This window comes from Anastrepha obliqua, chromosome 4 (genome assembly GCF_027943255.1).
Source record: "Anastrepha obliqua isolate idAnaObli1 chromosome 4, idAnaObli1_1.0, whole genome shotgun sequence".
In the NCBI taxonomy this organism is placed as follows: domain Eukaryota; kingdom Metazoa; phylum Arthropoda; class Insecta; order Diptera; family Tephritidae; genus Anastrepha; species Anastrepha obliqua.
This window is the reverse complement of record NC_072895.1, coordinates 106,189,207-106,215,017: the sequence shown is the minus strand read 5'-3', so window position 1 is coordinate 106,215,017 and position 25,811 is coordinate 106,189,207. Positions and strand designations below refer to the sequence as shown.

General features: G+C 38.4%; 1 protein-coding gene across 1 annotated transcript in view; it reads left to right on the top strand.

Moving 5' to 3' along the window:
- The window catches only part of LOC129244327 (sodium channel protein Nach), a 63,253-nt gene extending 43,375 nt beyond the window's left edge, over window positions 1-19,878 (top strand). Inside the window, exons 7-9 of the mRNA XM_054881945.1 lie at window positions 11,185-11,276; window positions 15,078-15,183; window positions 19,769-19,878. Of these exons, the coding sequence (XP_054737920.1) occupies window positions 11,185-11,276; window positions 15,078-15,183; window positions 19,769-19,878 (308 nt within the window). The remainder of the gene's footprint in view (window positions 1-11,184; window positions 11,277-15,077; window positions 15,184-19,768) is intronic.
- Window positions 19,879-25,811: the final 5,933 nt, after the last annotated feature.

Below are 25,811 nucleotides of genomic sequence, written 5' to 3'. Positions count from 1 at the left end.
GACGACTTTATAGCCTACTCAAATCAATCTATTCATCCATCCATCCCTCCATGAACTCCAATCGCTACCTATAAAAAATCTACAAATATAGGAAATATTTTATGGGTCTAGACATTTTTTTTTTCTTTTTTGGTATACGTTTGGTTTTCGATGAATTTTTGTGCACTTACCGCGATTCTCGACTGTCATCTCACTTGTGACCTGCGGCCCCAAAAAACCACCAAGTAGTAATTTTTATTAACTTAAAAAAATAATAATAAGTAATTGACGCGTACACTTCTGTTAGGTGTTTGGCCGAGCTCTGTTCCTATTTGTGGTGTGCGTTTTGAAGTTGTTCCACAAATGGAAGGAAGTACATTTTTAAGCCGGAGGAACTTTTTCATGGCACAAATACACTCGGAGGTTTGGCTTTGCCTGACAGGGAGTGAGCGCTTTTAGAAAAAACTTGTTCGTCATTTTGGTGTTTCTGGCCAATTTCTCCGAATGGTAGTCACGCACCAAATCCATTTGGCTACGGCGGCCGTCGAAAAAAAGTAATTTTTAAGCAAGTTTTTTAATAATATTTTACCATTACGGTAAGATTCAGGCCTTAATTAAAGTATAGGTTGAGAGGTTTATCATGTAATGGTTCTAAGAAAAGGAGGAGTAAAACCACCTAAAAATATGTTTTTATGTAATTTTACATACGTTTTTAAATAAATCATGACGTGGACCCCAAAATCGCGTTGAGCGCATGAAAATATATCGGAAAATAAATTTTTGTAGGCCTGTTATTTTTCGTATAAAAGACAAAAATTAGAAAGTGAGGTCTCGAAATTTCATAATATTTTTTTTATTTTTTTATGCAAATCCTACTTTATATTAAATGTACATATGTAGGTAAGATGGCAAGAGTACCCTAGGCACACTTCAAGTAGCACTTACGTGCCGTTTTGATACCATAATGTGGACCACTATCTGTGAAAAGATTTAGGGAAGAGAAAAGCCCGTCTACAGCCATCCAGTGCTGTTGATGTAGTGGAGGAGAGAAAAGAGATCTAGGCTGGAGAATTTCTTCAAGTCATCCCCAAAGTGCACGCTAAGGAATCTCAAGCGCCTAGCCGCCAGAGCCGGACATTTGTAGAGAAAGTGTTCAACAGTCTCTTTCTCTGTAGGATCCCCACAGGAGTTGTACGGAATTCCAAGCTTCTCCGCTTGAGTACCGATCACTCAGTGACCAGTGAATACCGCAATGAGTTTGGAAATTGAATGGCGGGGGATTCCCTCACCTTACGTGTTCTGTTTCTATCGTATTGAGGCCATAGTGTTTTCGAAATAACACACAACGAGACAGACCACTCCATCCGCCTTGCGCTTTTTTTAGAAAAAAATTGTGTAGTTTCCCTTTAACGACGGCCAAGGAGACACCGATGTCTGAGAAGGGACAGCTGAAACCGGTTCTGCCGACCCCTTCCTGGCCAGCTCGTCGGCAATTTCATTTCCCTCTATATTTCTGTGCCCAGGAACCCAGATAAGGGAGATGTTTCCTGCTCGATCGAGATGTTTGAGTTCCTCCTCACAGGCGTTCACCAGTTGAGAGCTGCAATACGGCGACGACAGTGCCTTGATCGCAGCTTGACTATTGGGAAAAATATTAATATCTCCCTCCTAACAGCGATCCCGAAGCATTTTGCACGCCTGCAGGATCGCGAAGACCTCTGCTTGAAAAACGCTGCTCGTTTCCGGCAGTTTAAAGGAGACCGAAATGCTGGCTGATTTAGAGAAAACCCCCGCTCCCACTCCAGATTCAATTTGGAACCGTCAGTGAAAACAGAGGTACCTATATCCATGTCGACTCTCCCCTCTTTCCGATCTTACCTGCTCGGAAAGATAGCCCTAGCACAACCCTCAAAGCACAGTTTGTGGATGGAGAGGTCAGTGCGAATAACAGTACATAACTTCAAATTGAATTTATTTAAAATATTTAAAATTTGAATTTAATGCGGCTGTAGGTTAATAATAAGAAAAATAATAAAATAAATAAAAAATATATATTTAAGATGCTACTAAGTTAGTAAATGCAAGTGAAATATAAATAAAATGCGTGAGTCTCATTTTTCAATAGTCCCTCCCCATCTTTCTGCTGCTACAAAGATATTCGCAGCCGCAAGTTTGCAATCTAAGATAGTTAATTAGGTGTCTATTGGCAAAGTGTTTTCCATCATCGTTCAACTAAGAAGACCCATCTGTACTCCATTATATTTCACCGTCTGTACCCAGTATATTTCAAGAGCAATAATCATCTTAAGGATAAGCTCATGAAATAATCTCCGAGAATTTGGGGGACGGTGTCATTGAAAAATAATTTTCGTTAAGCAACAAGTTTCCCAAGCAAACTTAGTTTTGCCTTTCACTCTCATCAAAAAACTAATACCAACACACAAAGTGGATATATAGTAAATACGAGTATGCACACCAACATTTTAGAAATTTATCTCTGTTTGTTAGAGGAAATTAAAATTCATGTTCAAATTATGAAATTTACTCAATTTGTCAGAAATGCTCAAGCTTGCATGCGTACTTACTATTCACTACACAGCCATACATTTTTTACTAGCCCAATTTCACATTCTTATAACTAACACCAACTGCACTCTCTGCTACCCCTACTTCTCCTCCTCCTGCTCTCGGCACACAAAAGTCTTATATATCTCATTTTGTTTTTGCTGCACGAATCTGAAATGAACAGAGTGGAACAAACCAAAAACGTTCATTGGGGCAGGGGAAAGCAACCGGAGACAGGAAAACACACTCCAGCACTTCGACAACAAAAAAGGAAGCAACAAAAACTAAACACAAGTAACACGAAGACTAACGTGAAAGTATCGAGGGAGAGCAGCAGTGGTAGCAATAGTTGGACAAACACGTCACATACAGGCAAAATAAATGAAATAATACGCAAGAGAAAAAACAAAAAAATGGAAAAAAATTAAAATCATAAACGAAATTATTACACTTGCAACAGCAAGAAGGGGTGTGACCAACCATACAGACAGACAGCCACGCAGGCATGACTATGTGTGAGCTTGAAAGCAATTGAGGTGCTGAAGGACGCACCGATGCATACCTTCACGTGTATTTGTATACGAATATACCCGATAGTCAAATTAACTTGTTTTGGTCTACTTAACCACTTTAAAGCCTTATCAAAGCTCTCTCTGGATATTTGTGGAAAGCGCATAAAAACTGAAGCAAAAGTGTAGCAAGAAGACGTCTTGGAAGGTGTGCTGAAGAACTTAACCCTTAATGGTGTACGCTCTGGGTCCTTGAGCGCGAATCAGCGAGTATATAAACCTAAGACAACCTCAGAGTGGTTACGGCAGAATATTCCGGCTTTTATTTGCGCCTGACAGACAGGCGCTCAGACAGCGTAAAAAATGTGTAAGGGATAATTTCGTTGGTACGTTTGAAAAAATTGTTTTCAGCGCGAGACAGTGCACATTCTCAATTTTGACAAATTTCTGCCATTGAGGTCGAATTTTGACACCTTCATCTGCTCCACCATCTGCAGTGATGATGCAGCCCAGGTAGCAGAAGCTTTCGAAGAATTCCACCGGGCATCCGTTATTGTTGTTAACTCTCATGGTCTTGGTCTTGGCGATGTTGGCCTCCAGTCCGACAGTGCGTGCCAGCGCGACTAGTTTGTCCGCCTTCGCTTGTATGTCAGAGAGTTTGTGAGAGAGGAGGCAGATGCCATCGGTCCTCAAGACGTCTGGTGAAACTCCATACGATACTTTTTTTGTGCAGGATCAGTTGACTCATGACGTCGTCAAGGACGATGGCGAAGAGAATAGGCGACAGGGGACAACCATGCTTTACGCCTGCGTTGATATTGAATGGATCGCTGATATCGCCTTTGTGAAGCACTGCCAGTACGAAGTTCTCGTAGAGGGCTTTGATGAGGCGCTTTATCTAGTCGGGAACTCCCTTTCTACTTAGTACCAGCCATATTGCATCTCGTTCGCTAGTTTCGAATGTCTTCTTAAAGTCTACGAACAGCATGTAGAGCGGGGAGCGTCACTCAAATGCTTGTTCTATTAGGTATAATCCGGAGTGTGTTATCTTGGTCAACACAGCTTCGTTGAGGGCGAAAACTAGCTTGCTCGTCTCTTAAGGAGCGTTCGATATCTTTGAGCCTGCTTTGTATAAGCACGGCTACAATTTTGTAGATGGTGTTAAGTAGGGTTATTGCTTGCCAGTTGCCGCAGTCACGCAGGTCGCCTTTCTTGGGCAGATTCACTATGATGTCTTTTGTCCAAGACGGGGGTAGGTTTTCATTGCTCCAGATGGATGTGATGTGGGGATGCAGAATTTCCGCTGACATTTGCGGGTCAGCAGTCATTAGTTCAGGCTGTATGCCACCTTCGCCCGCCGCTTTGTTGAGCTTCAGCTTCAGCTGAACTCATTAATTATCTTAAATATAAGGATAACATAGTTGTATATACTGATTTACCATAAGAATGTGCAAAAGGTTGAAAGCTGTGCTGGATCAATCCTAAGAAACCATCAGATGTAAATTTTCAAGTCGCCAATGCATGTATATTTCTGTCTCTTCCACCAGAACCTATTGGCATGACCTTGTTAATTTGGGAAAGGTTTGATTTAATAAAAAATTTAAAAAATCGGGCCTTGAATTGTCACACTAATTTGAAGTTGTAGCGGCAATTATGGCATAAGTAATAGTTTGCCATGCAGCTGAAGTAGTTCATCTTCCAAGTGGCACTTTTTTATTCAGGATTATGCCACTTAACGGACTAGTCAGTATATGCACCTAGTTAACGTAGTTAGTTAACCTAGTCATGTACTATGTAGTTTCATAATGACCCAAAGAAATCAAGTTTGACTCCATCAATGTTTCGAAATATTCTTATTTTAAGTATCAGTGATAATAAATATTATTTTGCATACACCTCTAATTGTAACTAACGTACTTCTAGTCTCTTTGGAACTAGTTTATTTCTGGTCACTTTGCAACTAGTAAAAATGTGGTCACTTTCGAACTAGTTTTTATTTCTTCCACCAAATACTACTTCATGAACTAGCACATTGAGTAGTTTGACTATGCACTGTACGGTACTTGCACACTCATACCTACATACCTACATACATATATCAACGCCTGGCATTATGACTGTGAACTGAAAATGATATTTTTGCTGTGAACACCTGCTGCACCTATACGTGACCTCCGTGCCCCTCGCTCACTTCTTCAAAAAAAAAAACAAAAAACGAAACTGGACTAGCATTCTCTCACACGCAAGGGACGTGGCTAAATTTTGGCATTCATTGCTGCATATCACAGTAGAGACATGTAGAGTAGCAGTTAACCATAACCGCACACACACACACAAGCACATACTCTACTTCCGTGTGTCTACGTGTACTCGCATTTGTCGGACAACTGCAAGGAAGCATGGCACTTGGCTAACATCATGTGCAGTACCGTTGAGGAAAGTAGAAAACAACAAACAAACAAAAACAGAATTTCAGGAATGAGTAAAATAGTTTTAGTTTCACTTTTGCCACTTGGACCACTGCCGTCACTTACTATTGCATGATGTGTGGCGATAACTAAGCTTTTGATATTTGTGTGTGTGGCTTGGTTCTGCAAATTATACGCAAAGATTAGTAGATTTGCTAGGCGGATTACCAGGCTACTGCTGTCAGTTGTCGGTCAACAAAAATGCTAAAGTGCCAATAGTGAGTTGAGACTGATTAGAATTTTTTGCCTCCCGGGGCGATTTAGAGGAAATTTTTAATGGAATTTTAAAATTTTTGGCCAGTAAATATTTAACCTGAGTTCTGAGAGTTTGTTTTTTTTTCTTTGTGAGTCAGTTTAATGGAATGCAGGTGGATTTAGTTTGGCCCAATTTTGTGTGCACAACTGGCACATTTGATGCTGGGAGTTTTAAAGAGTATACAATTTTTAATATGGCTTTGTTCACATAAGAGAAACATTTTCACTGGAAGTAGCCTGAAATTATTTTTGGTCTTTTGTAAGCGGTTCAAACTGCTCACATCTTTCGGCTTTTGTCAAGTATCCTCTGAGTAGCAACGAAAACTATTTGGACATTACAGAATCAGCCATCGCTATCCGTTGGACGAGAAGCTGGAAACTACTCGCATACCAATAGGCGATCTGAGTAAATTTATTACAGAGTCAAAATAATTCGACTAATTAGAATACTGTAGAGTTTTGGTATTATTAAGCCACCATGTGCTAGTTGAGTTAGTCACATGGGAAGCACCTGGGGGTGAGGGTCAAATCTTACCTTATAATCTAGATGGCATACAACTAGAATCTCTCATCCCTTAAATGAGAAGGTAGCTCTCTCTAGCTGGGTGACATCATCGTAAGTGCAAATCATCACGGACTGATCACCGCCCCTAAGAGACGTAAACTATGAATCAGGCAACGTAAAAATAACGACGATCTTTGCGACATCACTGAAACGGTCTTGTGAGAGGTCGCGGATTCGGTATCGACTATGTGATAGGAAAAATACTTTACCATCAAGTACTTCCGTAAGCTCTACAGCCCGCATTGAAACGAGATGGTTTAGCGTCCCACGCATATGCCCTCACACCCCGATGGAAAAGAATGACGACGGAACCAAAGGTCGCTTCTATATTCCATGTCAAATTGGGTAAGAAGAAGAGCTTTGATAAAATTCAACCTTCTTCTTCTTCTCCGTCTTGATTGGCGCGACAAACGCTTACGCGTGCTAACCGGCGCCAGTTGGAAACGCCAAGACCTTCTTTACCTCAGCTTTCTAACGCAAGGAGGTTTTCCTCTTCATCTGCTACCACCGTCTGGTACCGTATCGAATACTTTCAGAGCCAGAGTGTCTGTATCCATTCGGACGACGGCATGACCCAGCCAACGAAGTTGCTGAATCTTTATTCCCTGCGCTATGTCTATGACGTCGTAAAGCTCATACAACTCCTTGTTCCATCGCCTGCAATACTCGCCGTTGCTAAGGTGCATACCTTCTACTCAAATATGAACGAGACGTTATCAATAAAACGGTCCGAGGATGACATAGGGTAAAAATAAATTTCTTGTTTTTTGGTAGGACTGTTATAAGCTTACATGGCAAATTTCAGCGTGATATGCCACATAGTTTGTTTTCTGTGCTACTGTAAACAAGTCAAGCTTGAGTGTGTTCTTCGAATTTAACGATGGAAATTCAAGTTGAACTAAGAATTTGTTTGAAATTTTGTTATTCCAACAAAATTTCGGCTTCAGACGCCTTAAAAATGTTGCAGACAACCTATGGGGACTCTGCTCTATCGCGTGCACATGTTTTCCAGTGGTACAAATCGTTCAAAGAGGGCCGTACACCAACCCAAAAAACCACGCCAAAGTCGCTCAAAAATTAAGGTTATGCTGACTGTTTTTTCGATTACGAAGGTGTGGTGCACTCGGAGTTCCTTCCGCAAGACCGATCAGTTAACGCTGAATATTATTTAGACGTTTTATAGCGTTTGCGCGAGAACATTCGTCTTAAAAGGAAGGAATTGTGGGACAACAAATCATGGTTCTTGCATCACGATAATGCACCAGCTCACACATCACGTCTTGTTCGCGATTATTTGAACAAAAATAATGTTAATATCGTTCCGCAAGCACCGTATTCGCCTGATATGGCCCTATGTGACTATTTCCTGTTTCCCAAGCTCAAGTTGCCGCTCCGTGGAAAACATTTTGAGACAATTGAAGTCATAAAAGAGAATTCGAGAGCACACTCGAGCTTGACTTGTTTACAGTAGCACAGAAAACAAACTATGTGACATATCACGCTGAAATTTGTCATGTAAGCTTATAACAGTCCTACCAAAAAACAAAAAATTTATTTTTGCCATATGTCATCCTCGGACCGTTTTATTGATAACGTCTCGCTCATATTTGAGTAGAAGGTAGACCCAAAAATCTTTCGCAGAATCTTTTTCTCAAACACTACAAGGGACGCCTCGTCAGTTATGCTCATCGTCTAAAGAGTGTTAGTTTTGTTCGTCAAGAGAGGATTTTACTACTATTTGCCCACTTAGTCCAAAGTAGCACTTGTTGGCAAGAGAGTCTCTCCGTTGGATCTCAAGGCATTATTATCGGTGTTAACGGTGGTTTCTAGATAACGGAAGAAACTTCGGTAAAGAACGAAAGCTGGCTGACTTCGTCGGGCTCAAAGGCTTTTTAGTCTTTAGTATCAGGTTGCAGTTGAGCTTAAACTTCTGTTACTGGCGGTTTACTGTGGTGTTCAAAGCAACGAACTGAGTGATGAATTGGCATACTGCGGCTCTTAGGAGCGTTCCATCGAAAAGGGCAGTTCACTAAAGACGAAGATATGAAAATTTATTAGACTATTATTAGACTTTAGTCACTGGGTGCTCCATTTTTCAATAATCTGAGGCAGTACAGCAACCCAGATCCTATCAACCTTCTAAATTACATAAACAGATATGGTTGGCTGTAGATATCTGCACGTTGCAGATCTGAAAAGCGCTTTAGTCCTACTTGGGGGCAGCCAGACAGGTACTTCAACCATTTCACCTAACATACCTACCTTTTTCGAAAGCTCAAAAACTCTCTGTTCCACTTCTATAGTCGCATTATGGGTTCACATTTGGTTTCAGCGGAAAATTATATCTATAAAAATAAAATCTCTACAGCCCGACAGTGCTTTATAAAAAGATGCAATCGAATCTAGAGCTAATTGAAATGAGCTGTCTAAAAGGTGCACCACGAATGTTTTCTCGGTTCTTGTACACAGAGACATTCCTGGAGATTGGCTAGGAAGTCTACTGATCTTAAACCATTGAATTCTGCGCAATATGTGGGTATCCCTTAATCCTCGAGCTTGCTCTGGATTAGGTCGAGCTCCATTGCGCAAGCCAACAGTAGATGAATCATGGAGCCTACTTGTGCCGACTTGTGCGAAATTAGACAATTCTGGTCTTGAAAGAATGAGCACAGAGCTATGTTCCTTACCAATCTAAAGCGATCTTTCATTAGTACAGAAGTTGGTATCATCACCGGGCACTGTCTAGTGGGAGCACATGGGAAACATATGGGGCTTTCCTCTAATGTCTTCGTCGCAGCTGCAGGAAAGAGGAGGATGTGGAGAACACTTCATCTGCCACTTCCCAGAATGTGATATCGCTGTCTAAGCCCTTACGTACTTGTGTGGATATCTCGCTGACATGGAATCCATAGGCATGCACAGTAGTTTATAGTTTATCCGAGGGACACAGCGATTTCACCACATTAGGAATTATAGGAGGGATTTGAGTCCAAACTAGTGGTATCAGTGAGTCCCACTGCACTCTTGTGGAAAGTGGCAACCAACGAAATATTAATGTCTGAAATGGTTAACGTCTGAAACATCATCAAAGGAGCCGTCACACCAATCGTATGTGGAGCAAGCTCCCACTAGCACAGCAACATTTCTTCTCCTCGTCTGATTTCCACTCTGAGACCGCTGTAAGCATTTCATCAAGTTGAAGCAGCGTTTATGTCTATTGACTCAACCAGGTAACTGCGTCCAGGTTCCTCTCTTGTGGACATATGGAGATCTTGCTCCAGCGATAGTATCCACTCCTCCAACTGTTTCATAGATGGTTCTGAAGGAAGTGAAACATCGGAAAATTTGAGATAACGCAGTTTTTACGAGCTATCGTCTTGTCTTCTGTCTGATGTTATTGTGAGTGATTAACTCAAATGATGTCGGCGTTTGTCGTCGTCATGTCCAGAAACAGTTCATCTCCATGTGGTACTTGCAACTTGCTGCTGGGCGTTGCGCTCCCTTTCAATTAACTGAAGTCGTACCATTAATTTTCCAGCAAACCATCGAAATCTAGCCTAACCTTACCCAGTCAGGCATTTCCCTTTAAAACTGCATCATTAAATGGGCGAGGAATTGACTTTTTTCTACTGAAATATCATTGTTCGCCCTGTTACACACCCAAGTAAATATTATAAATGGTGGTTAAGTTTCAAAAGCCGGTGTTGATTTTAAATAAACTAGAATTTTTTTAAGAAATTATTGTCATTTCTCTTTATTATGATAATACTGGTACGGCTCAATTACGCATAGAACAAAATATTGGTCAAATGGCCGCCGCGGCTTCGGTGGCACACCTCCATCCGATGGTCCAAATTTTCGATGACGCTGAGGCATAATTGAGGTTCTATGCCGTTAATGTGCCGAATTATCTCATCCTTTAGCTCTTTAATTGTTGCTGGCTTATCGACGTATACCTTTTTTTTTCAAATAACCCCAAAGAAAGAAGTCCAACGGTGTCAAATCACATGATCTTGGCGGCCAATTGACATCGCCGCGACGTGAGATTATTCGTCCATCAAATTTTTCACGCAAAAGAGCCATTGTTTCGTTAGCTGTGTGACAAGTGGCACCGTTCTGTTGAAACCACATACCGTACACATCCATATCTTCCGATTCGGGCCATAAAAAGTTCGTTATCAGTAACTGCCTGACCGGCCTCATTTTGGAAAAAATACGGCCCAATGATGCCGCCGGCCATAAACCGCGCCAAACAGTCACTCTTTGTGGGTGCATTGGTTTTTCGGCAATTACTCTTGGATTATCATTCATGCAGAAAAAATCTTGACGTGTAGGTGTGGTTCACATTCAACATCGGCCCTTGAACTCTAACCACCCTTTAGATGATCTCAATTTTCAATTTAATATTAAGAATTTAATCCTTTAAAAATGTAAATTGGTAAGAAATTGAAAAATTGAGGCTGTTGCAAGGCGCATACATTAAGTGTGGTGGCATATACCAACAACAATGTTCTGTATGTTTGATTGTCAAAGCAAAGTATTGGGAAACTAGTAAACAAATGATGAATTCGCCTTGTTTCATTCTGAGCTGACAGCCACATGAACACGGCAAAAGAAACAAAAACAAATCAGCTGATTTACCAACACCACCTTTAATAGATTCGCCTTTCTGTGCATATGAAATTTTTTGTGAATAATAGAAATAGTTGAGGTAAATGAAAACTTTAAACTCACAGAATTGCTTTTTCCTTCCCCTTTCAGCTTTTTTCTTCTTACTATTTTTTATACAATACTGACAAGTTTTTATCCTCTAATTCACTTTTCTATTCTTCTCTGATTTCAGGAGAAATCATCTCGCTCAAGTCCAGCCGGTATAAAATCGATTGTCATTGCTTGTCAAATTGCGATGACTCCAATTTCTTTGTGCAATCCTATGTAAGTACCGTAAATGATTTCATATTTCCTTTTTATGAAATCTGCACACAAATTTTTCATACCACACACACACACACCGAAGCACACATATAAATATTTAGGATGTAAGTATTATATTAACGATGTACATATGAATAAGCGCCAGTATGCCACATACGCCATTGTACGAGTATCCTGCTGCAGGCACCGCCAGAGCTGCATCATCGTGCCAGCTATCAGTGCGCAATGTGTCATTTTTCAGCTGAGCAACAATTGCTTATGAAGCGATTCACAAGCTGACAATAGCATCAACTATTGTACGCACTCGTATTCAAGCATACAGTTAGCAGCAAGTACCGTTTTACTGCAATAGTAATGTTGAAAATCAATGCACATGCAGGCGCTGCGGGACTGCTGTTGCCGCCAATGCTGACTTCCTCAAATGCACATCCGTCGCTCTCGCAGCAGTGCATTGCCACACATTTGGCAGCATTGTTGGTAGTATGGAATGGTTCTGTTACCAGCATTTCCTGCTGTTACTGCCACAATTTGTATGCCGAATTATTGACGATAAAAATATTTTTGCTCTTATTCACTTTTTCCCCAAAAATCTGGCGTGTTTTTTTTTCTCTCTCTCCCTCTTTTACATATTTTTGTACAAAGTGACAATGTGTTGTAACGGATTCTAGCGAGTAATGCTCAGTATATTCGCAATGCGACAATATTGAAAATTTTGCCAGTATTATTGTTAACTGTTATTGGTTTGGTTTTTGTTATTTGTTTTTTTTTTTTGGATTGTGAATAGCGAGTATCCTTCGGTGAGAGTGGGGAATAAGCATATAAAGCACCGTAAAAGGAAAATATTTTTCTTCGAAATTGATAGTCGTAGTTGGAAATATTTTTTGTTCTTTTTTTGTGCAACTGTCGTAGAAAAATGTGTGCGAATAAAAATTGTAGCAATTGGCAGAAACTTAAACTCTTAGAGTCAGCATGAGAGCATTTATAAAATTTATAAAGTTTAGGTGCAGTGCATCTGTCAGCAATATAGTTTTGACTAGCCTGGAAGGTGGTTTAACTGAGGGGTTCTCTTCTCCTCTTCTTAATTGGCGCGATAACTGCTTACGCGAATTTGGCCGAGTTTAACAAAGCGCACCAGTCATTTCTTTCTCGTTCTCCTCCATCTGATCTTCCCAACGCAAAGGAGGTCTTCCTCTTCCTCTGCTACCACCAGCTAGTACCGCATCGAATACTTTCAGAGCCAGAGCGTTAGTATCCATTCGGACGATATGACCTAGCCAAAGTAGCCGCTGGATCTTTGTTCGCTGCGCTATGTCTATGTATGTCGTCGGAAAGCTTATACAGCTCATCGCTCCATCGCCTGCGATATTCGCCGTTGCGAACGTGCAAAGGTCTAAAAATCTTACGCAGAATCTTTCTCTCAAACACTCCAAGCGTCGCTTCATGTTGTTGTTATCGTTCAAGCTTCTGCGCCATATGTAAGGACGGGCATGTTGAGAGTCTTGTAGAGTGTTAGTTTTGTTCGTCGAGAGAGTACTTTACTACTTAATTGCCTACTTAGTCCAAAGTAGCACTTGTTGGCAAGAGAGATTCTACGTTGGATTTCAAGGCTGACATTGTTATCGGTGTTAATGCTGGTTCCTAAATAAACGAAGTCCTTTACAACCTCGAAATCATAACTGTCAACAGTGACGTGGGTGCCGATACGCGAGTGCACCGACTGTTCGTTTGATGACAGCAGGTACTTCGTTTTGTCCTCGTTCACCACCAGACCCATTCGCTTTGCCTCTTTATCCAGTTTGGAGAAGGCAGAACTAACAGCGCGGTTGTTAAGACCGATGATATCGATATCATCGGCATACGCCAAGAATTGTACGCTCTTATAAAATATTGTGCCTGAGCGATTAAGTTCTGCGGCTCGTACAATCCTCTCCAACATTAGGTTAAAGAAGTCACACGACAGCGAGTCATCCTGTCTGAAACCTCGTTTTGTATCAAACGGCTCGGAGAGGTCCTTCCCAATTCTGACGGCGCTGCTGGTTTATTAGTTTTGCGGGGATACCAAATTCAGACATCGCAGCATACAGGAAACTTTTTTTCGAATGCAGCTTTGAAGGCGACGAAAAGATGGTGTGTGTCGATTCTCCTTTCATGGGTCTTTTCCAAGATTTGGCGTATTGTGAATATTTGGTCGATGGTAGACTTTCCAGGTCTAAAGCCACACTGATAAGGTCCAATCAGTTGGTTGACGGTGGGCTTCAGCCTCTCACACAATACGCTCGCTAGAACTTTATAGGCGATATTTAGAAGACTAATCCCGCGGTAATTGGCACAAATTGCAGGATCGCCCTTCTTATGGATTGGGCAGAGCACACTTAAATTCCAATCGGCAGGCATGTTTTCATCCGACCATATTTTGCATAGAAGCTGATGCATGCACCTTACCACGTATTTCGGCCTCTCGTTTCTTCTGTCATATAATACGTCTCTCTTCCTTTCTTAGCTCTCTGTAGCGATCCCACATGGCTCGCGTTGCGCCTGATCGCAGCGTGGCTCTATAAGCAGCATGACATTCCTTGTAGTACCAACTGTTTTTTCGGGCTCGCCGGAATCCGATTTCTTCTTCGGTGGCGTTACGTAGAGAACGAGAAATGTTGCTCTATTGTTCATGCATGCCGGTTTGTTGGGCAGTACTCTCTGAGAGCAGGAGTGAGAGTCGAGTGGCGAATCTTCTGGCAGTCTGTTGTGATTGCAGCTTTTCGATGTCGAACATTCTTTGCGTAGTTAAATGTTCACTTTTCGCTGTTCGGGTTTTCAGTGGCGGGTCCCAAACCCAGCGCACAACCAGCTATCCTGGAATGTTTCGCCTTCTCACTTTAGCTCACTCCCGAACGGGTGTTCGGAAGTTACCCAGAGGATACTTGGGCTAATCCCGGAAGTTGTGAGCTGCTTCAACCATATGCAGAAGAAGAATCCTGGCCACTCACAAGTGAATGGCGATCAGTAACTTTCCCCACTTGCGTGGACTTCTACATATGGAACCATCCTCCTTAACTGAGGAGTTTAACTTAATTTAATACTCATTTGAGGTATGTGCATCCTGGTTAGTTGACCTTCAAGGGAACACTGTATTTACAGAGCATAACCACAGTGGGAAATTATACCACTGATTGAGATTAAAACCAACCTTGTATTTCGCTTCACTTCGAGCTTATAATACTTTAGTGCCAAACTGGCGATATCCAGTTTGGAATAAAGCTTTTACTTTCGAGTTTCGTGCTCTTCAAGGAAACACTTTATTCACAATGGGAAATTAAGTCGTCGATTGAGACCAAACAAAACCTTGTGTGAGTTTGGATTTCTATCAATGTTGCGCCTTCTGTGGGCTGCTACTTGGTCCTCAGTAAGTTTGACAGAATCAGCTGTTGTGTTGCAAATGTTGGTTTATATTTTTGTGTTTACCAACGACCTTTTTCTTTATTTTCGATATTTTCTTATTCACATTAACCCAACCTAACTTTTTTTGTGTTTAAAGAGCTTCGTAATTTTGACATTCCCTTCTTAGTGTTTTCACGCACATCATCTACATTCACATCACGGCAAAGAAATGCGCATTTTTTCACTTTAATCTGCCAAATCTTGTATTTTAACATTTTTGTGCTTCACATTCTAACCTAATCCTAATTCAAAATCCAGATCTTAAATTTTCGTTCATTTTATATTACTTTTGGCTTCATTACTTACTCCAAAAATCTGTTGCATAGTTTCATATATCCGAGATTGCTCATCGTTGTATCTTTCCAGCGTTCCAGGATTTGGTTTTTAGGCGCGAATCTTCAGTGGGGTATTATAGACTATCCGAAAATGCAGCTAAGGCGCGATGTGCTCTTCTCGTTTGCGGATGTGTTGGGTAAGTAGGCAGTTTAATATCCAACAACTATAGAAATCAAGAAATCGAAAGTCCCTCTAGATTAGGTTAGGCTGAAACTGGCCAAGAAAGTGTAGAAAACGCAATATTTGTGGTTCACATAAAACTAGGGTCAATTATACAAGTCACCATAAATTTAGAAGTAGGATTGAGACTGCATTTTTCCGCAGGTTTTTGACGTACTGTATAGGAATCTGAACTCAGAATAATCCATAATCAAAATATGCCTACAAATATCAGCTTTTTCGGCTGTATTTAAGGTTATGTAACATCTTTCGATCTTCTTATGTCATAACAGTATCTGAAAGTGCCATGCCTCATCTTCTGAACCCATTTTGAGAAGCGTGTTAGTCTCGTAAAATGTTACCCAGAAAAAAATACCATGTAAAGTAAGTAAGAACTTTCGGCAAATTGTAGTTTGGATCCTGGTTCTCAAAAATCAAAGAAAATATAATCAGGCTGAGTTAACTTGTTTCAAAAAACTCCCTATAAACAATTTTTTAAATACCTATATCAATTCTACTCATGGTGAAAAGATTTTAGAGGTCTGGCCAGATCAGACCGTTAAACGGTTCTCAGCGAGTGTGAAGGAATCCGCTAATTGCCTGACGTAACTGGGGACGTGAAAAGAATTTGATTATGTTAGTGATATACGAATATATTCTAGACTAAAGTACACCTTAAAAAATTGTCTTTAAAAACAATTAAAATTTAAAAATAGAATTTTTTAGATTATTTAAATCTAAAAAACATTTTTTTAGTATTACTTTTTTCAAAAAATTTAATAAAAAAAAGTTTTAATATCAAATTAAAATTAAAAAAAAAAGTTTAATATCACATTATTATATTTATAATATTAAAATTTAATATTAAATTTTTTCACAAAAAAATACTTTAAAAAAAAATTTGTAACTAAAAATTAAAAAACCTTGTTCTAATTTTATTTAAAATTGTTTAAACAATTTTTTTTAAATTTAATTTAATTTTATTTTTTTTTTAAATGTGATAAATATTAAAAATATTAATAAATTTTTTCCCCAAAATAATAATATGCATTACAATTTTACAAAACAAAAATTTGTTAATAAAAAATAAATTTTTTAAAAACAATTTTTTTATATAATTTTTTTTTAATATCAATTTTTTTTTACAAAAAAAATTTTTTTTTTTATTTCAAATATTCAGGGGAAAGAAATGTAATTTAGAAATAAAATTGTACAGTTCATTTATATCAATATAATAATAACAATTTACAATTTATTTATTTTTTTTTATTTTATAAAGGTTTACATAACAATAAAATTATTATACAAACTGAAAGTAGTGCAGCGCTAGCATCGGAGGCTTTCGGCTGGAATTTACAATTTATTTTTTATTTCAAATATTCAGGGGAAAAAAATTTGATTTAAAAATAAAATTGTACAGTTTATTTAAATCTAAAAAAAGAGGTTGTCTGTAAAGTCGGTTTACTGACGATAGTTTAACAACGTGATAACGTCATAAGAAAATACTGATTGAATGGTTGCATTTTTCAAAAGAAAATTTTAATTTTATTTGTTTGATAGATATTTTGTATGGATATAGAGAATGAGTTAACACTAACATAACATAATATATTTTAACATAACATAACATAACATAACATAACATAACATAACATAACATAACATAACATAACATAACATAACATAACATAACATAACATAACATAACATAACATAACATAACATAACATAACATAACATAACATAACATAACATAACATAACATAACATAACATAACATAACATAACATAACATAACATAACATAACATAACATAACATAACATAACATAACATAACATAACATAACATAACATAACATAACATAACATAACATAACATAACATAACATAACATAACATAACATAACATAACATAAGATAACATAACTTAACATAACATAACATAACATAACATAACATAACATAACATAACATAACATAACATAACATAACATAACATAACATAACATAACATAACATAACATAACATAACATAACATAACATAACATAACATAACATAACATAACATAACATAACATAACATAACATAACATAACATAACATAACATAACATAACATAACATAACATAACATAACATAACATAACATAACATAACATAACATAACATAACATAACATAACATAACATAACATAACATAACATAACATAACATAACATAACATAACATAACATATCATAAAGCATTCACCAACAGCTTTCATTTGATACCCAGATTGCACATACACGTCCGAAGGTTACCCGGGTCTCTGTACTAAAGCATTCACCAACAGCTTCAATTTGATATCCATATTGTACAAACACATTCTAGGGTCCACGTTTTAGTCTCTATCTCGAGACCCTAGTCACGGAGCGGCATGAAAAATACTCCGGACTAAAGCATTCACCAACAGCTTCCATTTGATACCCATATTGTACATACACATCCGAAGGTTACCCGGGTCCACGTTTTGACCTATATCTCGAGCCCTATTTCCAAAATAAAATATAATCCATGTTACTCGTGGAGGATGTAGCTTTCGAATGGTGAAAGAATTTTTACAATCGGTCCAGTAGTTTTTGAGCCTCTTCATTACAAACAAACAAAGTTTTCCTCTTTATAATATTAGTATAGACAACATATCTTATAAGATATATGGTAAATATTACCATACATTTTTTCCTTCATATATAATAAAAAAATTAATAATAATAACATTAAAACAGCAGGTATTATTAACAAACTTGGTTTTATTTTAAATTCTTCAAGTGAATCAAATTAATAATAATCAATAAGAAGGCATATGCAAATACAAATACGTGAATTTATATATGTATGTACATATGCGCATATACATACATATATATGCTCACTTAAATAGGAGAGAGCAAGATGTCGAACGTTGCCGTTCGTTTGCTTTGTTTGCTTTGTCGTTCGTTCCGTGCTTTCGCTTGCAGTTCATTCAATGCAATAAGCAAGGTAACGACAAATGAGCAAGGTAACGGCAATGAGCAAAGTAACTACATATGAGCAAGGTTACACTAATGAGCAAGGTAACACTAATGAGTAAGGTAACTACATATGAGCAAGGTAACACTAATGAGCAAGGTAACACTAATGAGCAAGGTAACACTAAAGAGCAAGGTAACACTAATGAGCAAGGTAACGACACATTTTTTCGTGCGTGCAGCCTGTTAAATCGAATTATAAGACGTTATCACGTCAAAAAACATTCTTTGGTATTAATTTTTTACATAAAATTTTAATAAAAAATTTAATAAAAAAAGTTTTAATATCAAACAAAAATAAACAAAATTTATATTTAAATTTAATAAAAACAAATAATATTTAATAATTAATATTTAATATAACTTTATTTATAATATTAAAATTTAATATTGAATTCCTTCACGAAAAAAAAAAATTAAAAGAAAAAACAAAAAATTGTTTAAATTCAAAATTAAAGAGATTGTTCTCTTTTTATTTAAAAGTGAAACAAAATTTTTTTTTTTTTAAATGGAATAGTAATAAATTTTTTTCACAAAAGAAATATAATATTAAAAGTCACACAGAGATGTATTACAATTTTTGGTATTACATTTTTTTTTTACAAAAAAAAAAATTTTAACAAAAAATAAATTGTTTAAAAACAAATTTTTTATATCATTTTTTTCCAATATTTTTAATATTAGTTTTTTTTAACAAAAAACTTTTGTTATTTAAAATTTTTCAAACAATTTCTAGTTTATTTTTTGTTTCAAATATTCGTGGAAAATTTTTTTGCCATATTTGCAAAACTTCCAATTTTTCCTCTATTTTTTCATTAATAGCCGAGCCTGTGGGTCAGGCATTTTCTGGTTTCAGTAACAATGTGATTTCGGAGTAATGGTTGTTAGCCCAGAATCTCTATCGTCGGGATGAGGCTGCCTCGTGGTACAGCTTGCGAGGAATAGCATTTCCAAGAGACACCCGCTCGCTACGAGACACATCTTGTTTGAGCCGCTCCTCACAAGAAGACAGACGCTGCCTTGTAGAATTAGGTAGACTGCTAATTTGAAGGCGGCCTTTGTTCGTCTTGTCAGTAGCAACTGTTGGGCGTTGTGGGTTTTTTAAAGGGCTTGCCTCACACCAAAGCAAGACCGCTCACACCCATTATTCCTAGCCGCTGCTTGTTCGGTACTGCTTATTTGTAAATAATACTTATTCACAGCAACCCTTGGTATCTGAAGGCCGTATCACTATCTGTATCACAGCCTGTGACGCGTCCGGTAGCCTGTAACTGAGCTTCCGCGGAACTCCACAGTTCTGCGATACCGGGATAACTGCGCCCAGTGATCGGCGCGGTAGCAATTAGTCATCAATAATCAGCATCGAGGCTTAGTAATCCCTGAAAGCTTCGCTTCAGCGGAGCAAAATAAATTTCCAGTGTAACTAAGAAAATATTATATTGGCTTATAAAAAACAAAAACAAATATTTATTTACTTGTATTTTATTTATCTTTATCCTTCATTTCGTTTGCAGTTTATATTGGCGGCCTCATTGGCTTCTTTCTGGGTTGCAGCGCTTTAAGCTTCACAGAGGTCATCTACTACTTCAGCGCACGTCTAATCAAGAGATTGTTTTGGAATTAGCAACCGCATTAAAACCTGCTGACTAATATTTTTGAAGGAAAATAATTTAAAAAAAAGGATAAAATAAAAAAATAGAAATCAAAAAGCAAAAAATAAAATAAAATAATCCTGCTAACTAAATTGGAGCCTTTATGGCTGGCCACACAGCAATTTGTTTACACACAACACAAATGTACGCACGAGTTGTTTTAAAACCGCAATGAATAAATATCAGAAAAATCCTATGCAAACACTATGACACACATACATATAGACCTTTCAAATGAACCATTTCATGTTGTTCTCCCTTAACTATTAGCCACTGACATATAAAAATTAACGAACCACTTCCTCAACTACGACTCATTTGCTTTGTATTCAATTGTGTGTGTGCGTATGAATGTACAATATATGAATTATACAGGGTTGTACTCGTATGGTTAATGCCGGTTATTTATGCCGGAAACGTCGCCAACATATTTGTCTTAACAGTGCAAACATAAAAGCAAAATAATGTAAAATTTGCTATGTCTAAATACGTACAGTGAGTCGAAAAAGTTTTGGCACTATGAGTCTTTTTGCAATATTCGCAATGTCGCCAATTTTTTTCAATTTCAGTTTCAATTTATTTTTTCGAAACTATCCGAAATCCAGCTAAGACGTGATGTGCTCTTCTCATTTGCTGATGTGTTGGGTAAGTACGAGGTTTAATAACCAACAACTATGGGGAGTCATCGCATGTCGCCCTAGGTCAGGTTAGGTTGAGAGTGACTATGATTCACATAACATACAGTTCACCACAAATTTGTAATCTGAATTGAGACTGCATTTTTCCGCAATCTTTTTACACATGTATTACAGCAAAGTAACATATTTTGCGTTTCAAACTTTGAGTAACATAAAAAAAATGCCTCAAATTTTGAAAATTTCGAGCTTTAAAAAATAAGCAACATTAAAAAATGAACCAAATTTTGAAAATTTCAATCTTCTGACTCTGAACTTCTTTCATAGGATTTTTAAAATAAAGGGTTTTCCAATAAGAGGAGTTATTTTGATATTCAAAGAAAAAAGCTATTTATTAATATAAATGAACGGATGTTTATTGCATTATAAAGAGGAAGGTATGCCGTTAGTATTGGAAAATAACATCAGGCAAATGACCACCATGACCACGTTTACAGGACAATATCCTTTTCATGAAATTTTCCATAACCGAGTTGCGAAATGGCTGCCTTACGTCCTCGATAGCCTCACGAGTTCCATCTTTGAGGTATTGAATCGACCCTGGGCTGTTGGCGTAGACCTTCTCTTTCACGTGGGGCCAAAGAAAAAAGTCACAAGGTCTTAAATCACAAAATCTCGGTGGCCAATTGTGATCACCTCTTCGAGAGATAACACGGTCCGGAAACTTTTCCCGTAAAAGATTAATGGTTTCGTTGCTTGTATGGCACGTAGCGCCGTCTTGTTGAAAATAAACTTTGTCCAGATCAATATCATCCGATTCCGGCCATAAATTGTTCATAAAAAAAATGTTTATTGGTGAGAAAAAATCTTCGATTAATTAGTAAAAAATAAATTATATTTAAAAAAATTAAAATTTGAGACTATTCGGTATAGCCGTTTTCGAGTAATGTTGGTCTCCGACTTTGAAAACACCATTTTGAGAAAAACGCGTTTCCGCTCCGGCCTTTTACTTTCAAGCACTCCGAAACGCCTTTTCAAATTGGCGTGTAACTTCGAATTATTATACTAAAAACTACATTTTCATAGAAAAAAAGCGAAAAAATGTTCACATTGTGAATATTGAAAAAAAATTACTGTAATAAAACTTGTTTGCCTAACTGTGGCAGTGACTTGGCGAATAAATAGCAAACCTAGAAAAATTCTAAGCAAACAAGCAAATCAACAATCGACAGAATTTGTGGCACCAACATCAAATTTCATATCAGCGAGTGTATTGATACAAATTGGCAGCGTTATGAGATGAGAAAAAAGTACCGTAAAACCATACGAACCCCCCTTCCCCAAGCAACAATCCTCCAATCATGCAATCAAATATGCCCTAATCTGCCAAAGGGTGGAAGAACGAAAGAAAAACTGTGGAAAAGAGTGACCGTGCGCGGCGTTATGTGGCGTCACTGAAATCAAGAGTTTTGTGCCAGGGGGTGGAAAGGCGTAAAAGTGGCACAGGAACTGTATTTTGCCTTTGTTATTACTTATTTGCGACAAATTGCGAAATACAAGTCATAAATGACAAAGGGTAAATTTCTGCAAAGGTTGTACAATTTCTAAGTATTGGAATTTTTATTTATAGTCGCACCCACACATATACACGTTCATATGTATGTAAGCGCAAATTCTGTTAGACATTCAGTCAATTTGTCAGTGGCCGCAATGGCAGCATGTATTGATAATTCTAGTTGCCACATGCCTTCATATGTGATATCAATAGAAGCAATACTTATTGGAGCTGAAAAAGGGTGTTTCAAAAGTTCAATAACCAACAAGTATGGTGAGTAAGCGTATCTCGCCAAAAAGTGGTGAAATGAAGGAGGAAGCAGAATTTGTGCATGGTGAGCAGATTTTTAGAGTTACGCTAGTAGGTTTTGAGTGAATTTGACAGAATCAGCTGATGGGCTGACGTCACTTAGGTCACGAAGTGGCTTGTTTACGAAAAAACTGAAATCGTGTTAATGATTTACGAAAGAGAACAACCAATAACAACAATCGTTGCCATCTGAACAGCGACTGATTGGATGAGTATATGAATGCATTTGAAATGATCGCGGAGAATTCGATTGCAGAATCTCCCAAGTGACGTGGCAGCCAAAGTTCTCCTAAATTTTTTTTTCACCATAGAGTACGATTCGTATATGGGTGGCTTAAAGGAACCGAAAGGTCTTGGAACCTAACGAAATAACCACCCCATCGATATCATTGTGATATCTACAAATAAATAAATAAATAATTGGCGGTTACATTTTTGTTAGGTCTTTGGCCGAGCTCCCCCTCCTATTTATAGTGTGCGTCTTGATATGGTTCCATTGTAGGGGCCTACAGTTTTAAGCCGATACCGAACGGCAAATGACTTTTTATGAAGAGCTTTTTTCATGGCAGAAATACACTCGGAGGTTTGCCATAGCCTGGCGAGGGGTGACCGCTATTAGTTGCAGAACCTCAGAAGCTCTGAATATCTACGTTCGGCGGCACACTTAAGCCCAACCAGCTCATTGTTAATGGCCTTTTTACGCTTTCGCACGCACCTACAAATAAGGTGCAGTTGACAGCCAACTTCACCAGAGCGAAGCAATGGCAGAAATAGTGTAAGAACTGAAAGTTAGGGTAGACGTCCAGTACTAAAACATCTTCTCATTAGTTCTTGGATAGGATTGGTGTGAAGAAGTTTTTTCAGTAAATGAAAAATGAAGTTGAATAGCATGAATGGCTGAAACTTGCGGTGCACAGATCCAAAACTTCGGAGTGACGTCATTTCTAAATCCATTATTTTATTATTGCACTGAGTCTGACTGAATTATAGCTTAATGGATACCTAAAGTTCTGGGAGTTTTCGAACGAACTCCACATTTATTGTATATTCAGTGATCCCTTGATAAAATTGAGATACAGAAAACTAGTTCAAACTGCTTCTTTAGTAAAATTTTACATACAGTTTGTCTAATGAAGCATGAGCGGCTAAATTCAATCGTTATAAAAAAATTGAATGCTGCTAAATAGGCGTATACTTACCCCTTGTCGACGGATCAATGTACACCCACGCTTAGTCCAAGCGGAACTTTCTCCACTCACATTCCATCAAGGCAGGTGTGGACGGAGTGCTATAAATGGTCCTGGTGAGCCTGTTCACGCATGGATCGAAGTTGGAAGGAAAGGTTGGCGGAGAAGTATTCTGCAAGGAATTCCTCAGATTCCAATTCAGGTTACCGGACCACTGCTTTGAGCTTCAAGTAGAGGTAGCCGCAATCAAAGAAGCAGCTGACTTTCTACTCACACGCGTGCTAACTGTCAAGAAAGTAAATATTTACATTCGGTAACCAAGCGGCAATTAGGGCTCTGGAATCCATGATGGCGCATTTGAAACTTATCAAAGAATGCCTGGCTTCACTGTCGACTGCATCCAAATTCTTTGACATAAGGCTCATCTGGATTCCTGGTCACAGCGACATTGCGAGAAACTATGAGGCAATGAGCTGACCAGACAAGGGGCATGTGAAGTGGTTTCCCCGGGAGAGGACTGTGATCCCCTTGACCACCTGTGGTCTGCTCCTGGAAAGATGGGCTTCGCTTCGTCTCAGCGAGCGCTGGGCAAGGAAACCAACTTGTAAGGTCGTGAAAACCTTCTGATCACGTGTGACCAGGAGCGCTCGGTAGCGCTCGAACGATCTTCTAAGGTCAAAAAATCTCAGCTCTCGAACTTCGTGGGTTTTCTCAAAGAACACTATCTGCGTGGTGTGTATGCTATGGCACTTGGAATTACCTTGAGTTCTTTTTACGTCACCTGTATGGAAGACGAGTTGGAATCGTCTCAGCATGTCCTCTTAGCTTCATCGTTCATAATCCACATATACTAAACCCATACTCCTAACCAGCCCACCCTCACCTCTCTCCAAAGCGAATCATTGCCATCAGCTGAGAAGATATTTGGAAGAACTAGCCAACATGTAATTTTCAAAAATATACTGCTGAGCTTAGATCCGATAAATTTCTTATCGGTAACAGTGCTTTCCAGTCTAGAACCCTACACAGCTGCTTTCAAATTAGTCAGGTCGCTATAGAACTAACCAAATACTAATTTATTAATTTGTGCCATTGCCCGCTTACGATTTCATTCGCTCTCAAAACGCGGTTACAATTCTCAAGCGACCTACAAAACAAGTGCTTTAGCGACCCCTTTTGTTGTGCAGCTTAGAAGCACTTTACAGTTCGCGTCTATGAACACAAATATTATCGCACAAAAGCTTTTCTGACGAAAATGGCCTACAACCATGGCAAATTTGTGTTTTCCCTCCTGACAAGAATATTTTTAAGACTCCCAGCCACCAACTGAATAGTGACGCAGTAGCTCTTCAAGAAGCTTAAATATGTCCAAAAATAATTAACCGATTTCCTTGATTAAGTTTACAAGCGCCAGCAAAACGTCCATCCCACAGCACATTTTCCAATAACCCAAAAATATGTTATCATAATCGCCATTTTTCATTTTATTTTAATAACATAAAAGCAGTGCATGTCCCTGTATCGGTAATGCAAGAAAGTGAGCACTTCCAGAAAACAAAAGGCACCGTTAACTTTCGTAATTTCTGCCTTGTCATCAATTATTGGCGATTACGATTGCCACGGACCAACGAAGCATAAATACAACAACAACAAATAGTCCACAAAGCAAAGCAGCAACACAGCAAAAAGCCAATAATGACAAACAATAACAAACAACAGCAAATATTGATGGAGCATAAGCGTGTCAATGTGCACGAGTATGCAAGCCGAACCACCCCCAAGCCACAACAACACAACTCCACCGTTTGACCAACATCAATTCTCTCTGCCACTGGCCACTTCAGCTCACTCAAACCGAAAGCTACTCAATCTTCTGTGCTGTGTGTTAGTATGCGTGTGTGTATATGTTTGTATTCCCCTCGATTGCGTCGGTTTATCGTTATAATTGATATATGTAAGCATTTTATTTAATATTTATGATTGAATGAAATGACAACATCAGCGCTTGTCATTTAGTTGCAATATCGACAGGATTAGTGGGAGCCGGCCGAATAGGCGGTGCTTAGTCATGCCAAAGCATGAGGGTCGCAAGACGAGAAAGCTGACCGACCGGCTGTTGAAGGGATAAGACGCTTGTTAAGCGCTCCGCAGTGATGTTGCTTAACGGTTGTGCGCGGCATAAATATTCTAAATTATTCATAACATGGCTACTTACACCG